We start from the raw sequence: 12,043 nt of genomic DNA, 5'->3' as shown, positions 1-12,043 counted from the left end.
GAACAGTGTCTAGTTTAATGTGCACACCCACATAAGTAGCATCCATTTCAGATTTCAGGATATGATACTTATTCAGGCAGCCATTATTTGAGTTCTTACTATGTGATATTTGCTATGGGAATACTAAGCAAAATATGGTGCCTGTTCTCAAGATAAATCTGGGTAGGAGCAATGGGATGTGCTTAAATGGTAATAAATATTATAAAAGGTGTACCAAAGGACTTTAAGAGCTCAGATTCTGGTAAGGTAGATAACCCCTGAATAAAGCAATTGCTCAGTGAAGAGGCTGTAATGTGATTATAAGGAATTCCAATCACATAAGCTAGTCTTTTAGCTTTGTTTATAGTGCCTTTTGATGTAAAGAACTTTTTAAATTTTATACTCAAATCTGTATTAATACTTTCCTTTATGGTTTCCGTATTCTCCAAACAGCCCTATGTCCTAACATCTCCATCTGATGTAAAGTGCCACATTTATTTTTTTCTGTCACTCTCTTTGTCTTTTATACAGTAGTACCACACTGTTTTAACTCAGGGAGATTTATTTCAGATTTTGGTGTCAGAAATATTGTTTCATTTTGTTGGTGCTAATATTAAAAATCATAGCACACAGCAAATGTGAATTATTAACCTGAGCATTAGTAGTAATTAAAGCCAATTTAGACTCATCCTTTAAGTTTAGAAAAGGGTATTTGGTTGCTCCTGTTTGAAAGTATTACTTGATTAAAGCTAATGACTGCCTTCTACAGAGGTACTCCTGTTTCATTGGTTGTGCAGTAAGCACAATGTTTGCTTCTTCCTGACATAGTCTCAAGAGCCACCTCATGTTCATACTGCAGTTGTGTGTTAGGTGGTTGTCTTAGCCTTGCTGCCCTTTTGGACCATTGTAAGGAGACTTAGGTAATTCCTTTTTGGAAGACAGGAGAATTCTTCATCCGGAAAGTGAGCTGATTGTTCTTGGTGTTTTCTAGAATCTCTTCAGGTTTTGAAAATTCAGTGATTTTGTTCAATTCTTAAAGGCTATGTAGATTAACACTTGAGGTTTTTGTCAGTTCCACATAGATTAAATGTATGTTAAGTAGAGCATTTTCCTACAGCTCTTGAATCTGTTGTCCTTTGGTTGTTTTATTTATTTAAGTGCCACTATTACAGTGATTATGTTCTGAATATTGGCATACTTTAAAAAATATTTCAAAGCAAAAATATCTTAGAAGAACTTCTCTATAAGGTACTAGAGGATGAAATGGAGTAAGGGATTATATGGTAGCTTGACCCCTCCTTTTCTAAGTTGGCTTCTGAAGTGTTCCATTTTGCTCACTAATAACCCAAGGATTGGACTTTTTTTTTAATTTAGATTTTATCAACTGGGAATGAGAGTTTTACTGTGGGCCTTGAAGTCTTTAACCTGGTTGATAATTAATGTTACAACCAACATAGATTTGAACATAATTTACTTCCATTTAAGATGGGAAGAATTTGTCCTTACATCACAATAAAAAAGTTTCTTGCATGTGGTCTTCATTTTATACCTATAGTTATGAAACTCTTCCTCATTCACAGGGAACATCCATGACATGTCTATATATAACCTTAAAATCATCTTGAGACCATGGCATGAGTGTGTGTATAAACAAGTGCATCAGTTCATCGACTTTTGTTATTTTAATAGTGGTGACTAATTTCAGTTGCTTTTAAAGGGTTATATAGTTAAGAAATACTGGCATTTCTCAGGATTCTAAAATAATAACATTCATTTCACTGGTTGTGAAAATTGGATTGCCGGGAACTAGGAGAAAGGAACATTTCAACAGGATTTGGCTATCAGCAAATCTGTTTTGGTTTCCTGTTCTGGCCTCCCTACCTATCAGCTACATTAGTGCCCTGCCGTCAGGTTTCTCCTTTCTTTTACCACAGGAAAATTGTCCGGCCTCTTTTTCTAGCATTTTCAGGGCCCGCCTGACAGGAAATTTTCTAATTGCCGGAACAGCTGGTAGGAGAAAACTTTGCAGGGGCTTGGTCTTCCCTTTCTAACTTAAGTTTTACTCTCAGAAATTCCTTTATCACCATCATGGTTTCATAGCCATGTTTAAATTTTTGTCTTTTCGTGTTCGCCCTATACAGGTAAGATTTGTTCAACTTCTTTTAAAGAGTAAAATGTTTTAGATGGAGCTAATTATAATTGTAATAATTACTTACTCCATTTTATATGTTCTTTTAAGAAACATTTCAAAATTCAAAACCGGTTTTGATAGAACTTTTAAAGGATAATACTTCTGTTTACTGAAAGTAAGCCAATTACGTGTATTATACATTTCAACTTTGTATATTTTGTCTTATGTTGGCTTTTTAGTGCTTGAGTAATTTTTATCTTGCTAGTGTTTGTAATTTTGTATAATAAAACGAATGATTTGAACTCTCAGTCAGTGTCAAACCAGGCATGAAGAGAATTGCAAACTTACTAATATTTAGTAGATTACTATAATGTAAGCAATATTTTGGTCGGTAAGAGAGTGTGTTATTTTAAGCAGTCAGGAACTTAAAATCAGATTTTTGTTGACATTGGTTCCTGTAAAAACTTGAAAGTTTTTAAGCAACTCCGTATTTAAGTAACTTTAAGCAAGTAATTTTGTCTTAGAGTGGGCACAATTTTCAAAGAACTACTCTGTTAAAATGGGCTTAGTGGATGATAATTTGCATTATATGTAATCTAAAATCCTGCCAAAATCAACTTGATATCTTGCCATGAGAATTGTGCTATCCTGCTGCTCTTTAAAAAGAATTAAATTTACTGATCGGGATTCCCGATTGGGAGAAAACTCTGTACTCTTTGCGGCTGTGATTGAGAATATTAGTCTGGAGAACCGGCATTGCTGTTTTCTCAAGCATAGATATAAAAAGCTGACTTAAGAATTTGGTTAAATGAAAAATGCTGAGAATGTTTACCATTCCATTAGCAAATGAAGTAAATTAGATATGGTCAAATTGTAATCTAGAATAAATTAAGATGTAGTTTCTTACTGTGGCTTGAATAACCAGCCAAATTTTGTGTCACAGCCAAATAATTTTTATGTATCTTGATTGTCTAAAACAAGAAAGTTAGCATATCTTTTTAAATAGAACCATAAGTATCTATAGAGAGTTACTTTAATTTAGAATTTCATTTAAGGGTAAATAAAGTATACCTCTTTTCATTTGTAAGGTCTTTTTTATGCTGTGCCAAAAATAGTTACACATCCATGGTTAGAAAATACTTATTTATTGACTTTTACCAAGGAACATTTAAATATTTTACTTCAAGCTTCAATAATGTTTTCTGGCATTCAAAACAATTTAGAAAATACAAATGCCTCAAGAACACACTTCCTGACTCAAGGGAGGGGAGGAAAAAGGAAATTATGTATACAAGGCAGGGCATAATGCCAAATGTTGAATCATTCTTTAAAATCAGTTAATATCACCCAGTTTGTTTTCTTAATGTTAACATGTTACAATATTTAGTTTCCTATAACTCAAATAGCATTAATTTCAGTTTCTTTTCTTTAATCCTTTTCACATTTTACGATCAAAATTATATTTTTCCCTTGCAACTTGAAAGGGAAACATTAGGTTAATTTTTTTCCCACTAAAGGGTGGGCTTTAAAGACCATCGAAGAATAAACCTAAGGATCTTTTGTTGGTCCTGAGAAACAAACCGGGCGGCTTTCTGTGTGACTGGAGGAAGACCAGAAGATCCACCTGCCCATGAATTTTCTTCTGCCTCTCTTCTGTGAAGTCTAAAATGATACTCTTTACAAAATTCATAAAATTATACATTTTTAACTGAACTGACTTTGTTTTGTCCATCGGGGGGTTATATCTCAACAGGTATTTATCTAATAATACATCCTTGAAATCCAACTAAATTTTCTTTTCTTAGTATAATACCTAGCCCATAATTTGAATTGCCTTCTAACAAAAAGGAATGGTCCTAACATAATATGTCATAGGTCAAGAAACCTTTTCATTGGGACCAGGCAATCAGGAAAAAGCAAAAGCAGGAGAGCCACCTGAGTTTTAGTTCCCTCTTCTGACCTCATTCTTCCCTTACTCTCTTTCTCATTCTCTGATCCAAATATTGGTCTCCACGTATACTCCCATGCTGATGTTTGCACTGGCTTGTCCCTCTGCTGGGAATGCTTTTCCCCCAGATGGTTGATTCCCTCACCTCCTTCAGGTCTTTGCTCAAATAGCACCTTCTTTAAAAAGCCTTCCCTGACTCCTTTATTGAAAATTGAAAAACTCCCCTTTCCATGTCTGCTCTTCTGATCCCCTTGCCCAACTCAGTATCTTTTCTTCATCGTATTTATCATGTTCTAACACTAATTTACCTATTATTATTTGATATCTCCCCAAAAAGGCAGGGGTTTTGGTCTGTTTAATTTATTGTATATCTCAGGCATTTAGAAGAGTGACTAGCATGTATTAGATACTCAAAAATAAATGTTTAAATGTATGGATGAATGGATGAATGCATAAATTCATTATAACTTTTTAAAATGCACAAAGTAGGTTTTTATGGTAACAAATGTACAGGTATCCATGTATTGTTTGAAATACAACCGAGGAGCCGGGCATGGTGGCCCATGCCTGTAATCCCAGCTACTTGGGAGGCTGAGGTGGGAGAATAACTTGAGCCAAGGAATTCAAGGCCAGCCTAGGCAACATAGTGAGACCCCCACCCCCGTCTCTTAAAAAATATAAATAAATAAAGCATGGTTATACCAGAGACTGTAAAAATATGTGAGCCTCACAGAATAATTATATATAATTTATATCTATGCTCTACTTTATTGACAAAATTCTTTTTCAGTAAAATTACAGCTGTTTCATCATGTACTTACAGGCAAAAACACAATTTTACAAACTGTCAAACTAGTTTTATGTTTTTGTGTGACAGGTTTATTTCAGTAACAGGTGATTTAGTGACATAAGATATATTTGTCACATGCACATCTCAGTCTGTTCTTGGCTTATCAGTGCCTTCAGAAATTTGATATTCCTCTCTGCATCCATCCATTGGATTCTAGGTACGAGCTAGAAAAGTACATTGTTGCTTTCCTACCTGTTGTCCAAGATAGCCCAAGCATTAGTATTATGTCCTAGTTGAACCTCAGATTCATTTCTAAAATAGTCATGGTCCCATGACTTGGTGACATTAAGCACAATCTGGGCATTGGGGTATCAACCAAAGATACACTGCCTATTATACTACTGTAACTTTGCATATATGTAAAAGAAGGTAGAAAATAGTTCACTGGTGTGATTAGTGTAAGTTTATATCTTATAAATTTCTCATAAAATTTAAACTTAGAAGGAACAGAAAAACGTGTTCAAGATAAAACAGTGGCAAGTTTTGGGAACTCACCTAATGTCAAACTTGCCATAGGCATTGATCTTTTCTCTCCACCCCCAAGAAAATTGTCTGTACTCTATGAGCCCCAATTTGGAAAAATATTTTGAAAATTCTAGTTTGCATCCTCAAAGACATTTGAAATGATTGCATTCATTTTGGGGGAGAGGGTAGGGAGTTGAGGAAGATGCTCTTTAAAAAAAAAAAAATTAAGAAAATAAACACTTGAAATTTTATTTTAAAATAAAATTTGCCAGAATAAACAATTCAGTATGAGAATAGGAAGATAAAGTCAAGGAAGTCTCTCAGAAGGTAGCGACAGAAAATAGGAGAAAAAAAGTAATGTAAAGGATTCAATTCCAGACATACAATATTCAACCAATAGAGGAGTTGCAAAAAGAGAAGCCCTGAAAAACTGATAGAAGGAAATTATTAGAGAAATGTTAGAATTCCCCATAGAAAAAAGAATTCAGGTCTTTAGATTATAAAGGTTCACCAAACATCTAGCATTCTGAAGGAAAGAAGACCCATATTTATCTCACTAGTGTGGAATTTCAGAAATACAAGGACAGAGAAAAATCCGTAAAGCTTCCAGAAAGACAAATCAGGTCACCTACCAAAAAGTGTGACCAGGCTAGCATCACCCATCTCATTGGCAGCACCAGATGCTAGAAGGTAATGGACCAACGGCGTCGAAGTTCTGAGGCAAGATTATTTTTATTCTAGAATTTGATACCAAGCCAAGCTATACAAATGTGAAGATAAAATAAAGACATTTACAGATGTGCAAGGTTCAGAAAGTTTTCTTCCACGTCACCTTTCTTAGGAAGTTACAAGGGGGTAATCTAAGAAAGAGAGAGACATAGGAAACTGAAAATAGTGATTTCAACCAGAAAAGTACTTAAGAGCTATTCCAAGATGATAGCTGTGCAGCAGGCCTAGAGAATCACCAATCTTGATGGGAGGGTAAGAAAGGTTTCTAGGATAGAAAGGAGCTCTCAGAAGAATGAAAAGTATGGTTAAGGGCTAAGCAGAGAATAAGAATAATGGCCAAATCTTCCTTTCCGAAGAATGGGGGCAGGGGACTGTTAGAAACAAGAAAAATAAAAAACCGCATAAGAAATTCATGGTCCAAATAGGACTCAAACTAGAATTTATCGGCTGGGCACAATGGCTCATGCCTGTAATCCTAGCACTTTGGGAGGCCGAGGCAGGAGGATTGCTTTAGGTCAGGAGTTTGAGAACAGCCTGAGCAAGTATGAGACCCCATCTTTACTAAAAATAGAAAAATTAGCTGGGCGGGGCTGGATGCGCCTATATTCCCAGCTACTTGGGAGGCTAAGGCAGGAGGTTTCCTTGAGCCCAGGAGTTTCAGGTTGTGGTATGCTATGATGACACCACTGCACTCTAGGTGGTGCAAGAAAGCAGGACCCTGTCTCATAAAAAGAAAAAAAAAAGTAGAATTTATCATGAATCTAAGCATTGGATGAAATATGGTTGTTGTTTTTTTAAGTCCCTTTGGATTGGCCTAGGAGTCATTGTTATGAACTCATATAAAATGAAATTTAATATACTACCTAGCCTGCATTTGAACAATATATTGCCATGATAATGTGGATGTTATTGTATAGGCTTTCAACTTTGGAATCAGGCTATGGAGAGAGCATTAGGATTTGGTTGTGGTTGCAGGAGAGAATGTTAATTTTCTTAATATTAATAGCCTTAATAAAAATTTTAAAATACAGTTAGTAACAGGTGGGGGGAAATTTGAGAGAAAGAATGTATAGACACTATTAGCCTCCTTTTATAAAGTGAGAACTTAGGATTCTGTCCAAAACAGAGAAGATGAGGTTTATATAAAAGTAATATAATTACCAAACAGTGGGGAGGAAGATGATGGAAGGGAAGGGCATAATGTAAGTGAGCTCCTCATCTTTCTTATTTTTAAGTCAGTACACATTGTATGAAAGTAAATGCAGAGCTATTTTTTTTTTAAGTCTAGGCATGGATTAAGAAGAGACTTTATTTTAATCATAAGCTATTCTGCCACTGTTTATTTGTTACCAATGTGCATGTATTACTTTGATTTTAAAAACAAAAAGTTTAGGGAACAGAAAACAACCCAGGCTGACACAAGGCTATGGTTAAGGGAATGTTGGGAGATAATACCAGAAAGATAGGTTAAGGCCATTTTGTGGAGGGCCTTGAATGCTGAGGTAAAGCAGTGCCTTTAATTTGGGGAAACTCGGAGGAGTTTTTGAACAGCCTGGTCATGTAACTGGAGCTGTATACTTTCAGAAAATGAATTTTTCAAGAAGATGTACTGGAGTAGACACAGGCTAGTTTCAGTTTTCTACATGAAAGCTGATGAAGGCTTGTACCCAGCTGATACCATTGGAAATAGTACCCCCATAATATTCTGAAATTAAAAAAGAGAAAAGAAATAAATAAATTGGAAAAAAAGAATGAAAGGTATTCCCAACACCATTCTTGATACATAGTAGGTGTTTCAGTATATGTTTGTTAAATGAAGGGTTCAAAGAGAGACTCTACATTTTTTAGTAACTTACTGACATGGGAGTAAAGGAAGGATAGTCATCAAAGATGAGAATAGTTGTGAGTTTACCCACCCCCAACCCCCCAATCCCTGAAGAATATTACTACCATGTGAGCACCATAGTGTTGATCACTTAGTGCCAATTTGATGGCAAGTACATGTGGAACCTCTTCTTCCATTCTTGTGATACCTCACTTTGGAGGATGGGCTCAATTTCTATCCAGGAAAATATAAGAGCATTGTAGGGGGAAAAGCCACACCTCAAATCATGGTTTGGGTGTGGCAAAATCAAAACATGTAACCAAAATGTTTATATCCCCATAATATCCTGAAATAAATAAATAAATGAGTGAATGAATGAATTATGAGAATAGTAAGTGTTATTTATTTTGTGATCCATGGCCTGATTGTAGCTCACACTGTCTAAGAGTAAGGCTTGATCCTGTATGCCTGCATTTTGTAAAATGCAACATGTTTATAATTCAGTGATTGTTCTTCCATGCCCGTGGTGCATCTTTACTTGTGTCAGGCAATTGTTGTAGGTATTTGCTGTGAAATACAAGGTGAAAAAAATATTGTAACTTGATAAGTCACATCCCACTTACCCAATAAAGAAAAGTGGAAAATTCTATAAAACATTGCGAAGTATAATTCTTCATGGCCTCATGATTTAAGGACATACCTGGCTGCTAGATTCCAGTTAGGCTCTTGAACAGTTTTCTTCCATATGACGCTAACTGATACATGCTGGAATCCAGCCCATGAACTTGGCCCCATGAGTTTAAGTCTGTAATCCATTAGTCTTCAGAGTGCAAGGTGACAGCACTTTGGGGTATAGAAAAGAAAGAGGATAACTTCTTTACATGTATGTAATTTATAAATCAATAAGTATACAAATATTGGGTATATGCTAATTTTTTTACACTGCTAAGGATGTGCTACCAAGTTCAAAGTCCACTGCTCTAATCAACTGAACCCTTGGTCTCATATGGAGAGAAGGGTGTCCGAAGCCCTTGTACCTTGGTTTTATTTGGAGGAAGGAGGTAGCATCTTAGAATCAGTTAATGCTTGGTTCTACCCTAATACCTGCTGCACAGGATTGTCGTGAGAATTAAAGGAGATAATGCAAGTGAAATTACAAAACAAAGGACTAAACCAATATAAGGAGATTTTCTATTCTTGTTGCCAAAGTTCAGAGAGAATCCAAAATGATTCACCTGCCTGAGTAGACAAACTACAGCCTCTGTCTTAGAAAGTAAAATGATGGGCCTGGATTCCTTCTTATCTTCTTCTGGGAGCTTTTGTTTTTTATTTTTTAGTTTTTGGGTCCCCCTCCCCCCCTTTTACTACTCATTTTCAAAAGATACCACATTAGGATATCTTCATATATCTTTTTTGAGAAATTTTTGTGAAATTCCTTATGTTGCCAGCATTCTAAAGGTATCTCAGAAAGTGTTAATTGAGCTCAAACATTTGTGTGAAATACCATAGTAATAAAAATAATTATTTATGTTTATATAACACATTGAGATTCTACTAATAGTACTTATGCTCCTAGAAAAAAAATAACATAGTCAACAAAATATACTAGAAATGGTAGTCTGTATTTGAAAGGCTTATATTTCTGATTTTGTTAGCTTTTATTTCATCCTTATAGTTTTCGGCTATTGCAGTATGAGTCTTGATTAAATAAGGTGTGCTTAATCTGCCGATCTTAACATAAATAATTGAAATCCTGTGTACATTTACATGTATTTTCTCTTTGTTCTAGCACCTCCCCTCAAATATACAGAAGTGTCCACCATCTTTAAAAAAATCCTTCTCTTGGTCTGGCACAGTGGCTTACGCCTGTAATCCCAGCACTTTGGGGGACTGAGGTGGGGGAGAATCACTTGAGGCTGGGGAGTTTGAGACCAGCCTGTGCAACAAAACAAGACCCCAGCTCTACAAAAAATGTTTAAAAGTAGCCAGGCATGATGACACATGCCTGTGATCCCAGATACTTGGGAGGCTGAGGTGGGAGGATCACTTGAGCCCAGGAGTTCGAGACTACAGTGAGCTATGATGGCACCACTGCACTCCTGCCTGGACTGCAGAGTGAGACCCTGCCTCAAAACAACAACAACAACAACAAAAACCCTTCTCTTAACCCAAAGACCTTTCACTATTCCATCATGCCGAAGTCATTTTTTTCATACCTAATTCTCCATCTAAATTTTAAATCTTTTCTGATTTTGTGTTTTAGAGTTATTCCTTTCTCCCCTCTCAGATCCCAGGCTATTCGAAAATCAGAAAGTAACTCTTAGATATTTCAAACAGATAAAACATCAGTATACTTACTTTAAACAACCATATTGAGGATAGAAATTTCCATATTTACCCTGGAATATTTTTCAATCCCTCTCCCCAATCAACTTTTTTTTTAATATAGCACTGGTTCTGCCTAGTATAACCACAGGCCAGAGCACAGCAGACTACTCTGATCTGTTATTTTCAGACTTCTTTATACCCTCTGCCCCCTACAATAAAACTGTTTATTCTAATTGTCTCCAACAGGGAGAAAGAAGACTTGGAAATACTTAGTGCTAATGTCATGTAAAAGTTAAATCAGCCTGTGTAATGGGCTGTTATAGTACTGTCTCTGACATTTAACTTGAAAGTATATTTGCGTGGCATGTGTTTCCTTTTTACTCGGTGGGTCAGTAAAGGGTGGTTTTTGTATATTAATTTGAAGATTTCTGATTTACACTAAATTAATATTGCTTGTTTTTTAGTGGGAGAAAGTGGCTCTAACTCTGTTTTCTCCCCTTATATTTACCTCAACAGGAAGAAGGCAGTATCAAAGAAATTGCAATCACACATCATGTAAAGGAAGGACATGAAAAGGCAGATCCTTCCCAATTTGAACTTTTAAAAGTATTAGGGCAGGGATCATTTGGAAAGGTAAGTCATGAATGCGTGCTTTTTAAAAAGTTGTTTTTGGAATTCATGTATATTTCATACATATGGGGAAATGGAAATGTTTGGTGAAATGCTCCCTACCAGCAGTGTTTCTGTGTTTTTACATCTCTCTCTATCAGTAAATGTGGGAAAGTGAATAAAGTCATTCAAAAGTACATTGGAAACTTTAGTATTAATAAATTGGTAGTATTCACTTCATACTCATTTTATCTTCAAGACCACATGACCTCTCTAGTTGTGCTTCTTGAATGGTTAAAAATCACAAGCTGTTCCCTTGATACACTGGCCTCTTTTTGAGTCCTTGTATAGAATCGGAAGGTAATCTTGTAACACAATATAACAGTATATCTCAGCCTCCCTTCCAGTGTACCCTAATACTACCATAAAGTTAAGTACTCTCAAGGAGTAGGGTTGGGAATTACTGCTACAAATATGAAAATTTTGGACTCACGACTTGTCTTTAAAATGAATGCAAAGTTTGCATTCTATTCAGTAACATCCGTGTTTGTTTTTAATATCAAAAAGTGGGCCTGACCAAGCACAGTGGTTTATGCCTGTAATCCTAGCAGTTTGGGAGGCCAAGGCAGGAGGATCGCTTGAGGCCAGGAGTTCGAGACCAGCCTGAACAACATAGCAAGACCCTGTCTCTACAAAAAATTTTCAAAAAATTAGCTGAGCGTGGTGGCACATGCCTGTAGTCCCAGCTACTTGGGAGGCTGAGGCAGGAGAATCCCTTGAGCCCAAGCGTAGGAGGTTGCAGTGAGCTATGATGATGCCACTTCACTCTAGCCTGGGCAACACAGCAAGACCCCATCTCAAAAAAAAAAAAAGAAAATCAAAAGTATTTCCCCAAGCCACCAAGTAAAATTGCTCCAGAAGATGCAACAGCTTCAGCAAACATAAAAAAATGCTCAACATTTCTAATCATTAGAGAAATGCAAATCAAAACCACAATGAGATATCACCTAATCCCAGTGAGATTGGCCTCTATCAGAAAATCCCAAAACAACAAATGCTGGCGAGGATGCAGAGAGACAGGAACACTCTTACACTGCTGGTAGACTGAAAATTAGTGCAACCTCTGTGGAAAAGAATTTGGAGATTCCTCAAAGAGCTAAAAATAGAAATACCATTCAA

General features: G+C 36.1%; 1 protein-coding gene across 1 annotated transcript in view; it reads left to right on the top strand.

The window, feature by feature from the left end:
- The window catches only part of RPS6KA3 (ribosomal protein S6 kinase, 90kDa, polypeptide 3), a 116,620-nt gene that overhangs the window by 48,515 nt on the left and 56,062 nt on the right, over positions 1–12,043 (top strand). The window contains exon 3 of the mRNA XM_012651678.1: positions 10,772–10,888. Coding sequence (XP_012507132.1) covers positions 10,772–10,888 — 117 coding nt within the window. The remainder of the gene's footprint in view (positions 1–10,771; positions 10,889–12,043) is intronic.

Source organism: Propithecus coquereli, unplaced genomic scaffold (assembly GCF_000956105.1).
Source record: "Propithecus coquereli isolate 6110/MARCELLA unplaced genomic scaffold, Pcoq_1.0 Scaffold362, whole genome shotgun sequence".
Classification (NCBI taxonomy): domain Eukaryota; kingdom Metazoa; phylum Chordata; class Mammalia; order Primates; family Indriidae; genus Propithecus; species Propithecus coquereli.
Note: the sequence above shows the minus strand (reverse complement) of the source record. Positions and strands in the feature narration are given on the sequence as shown.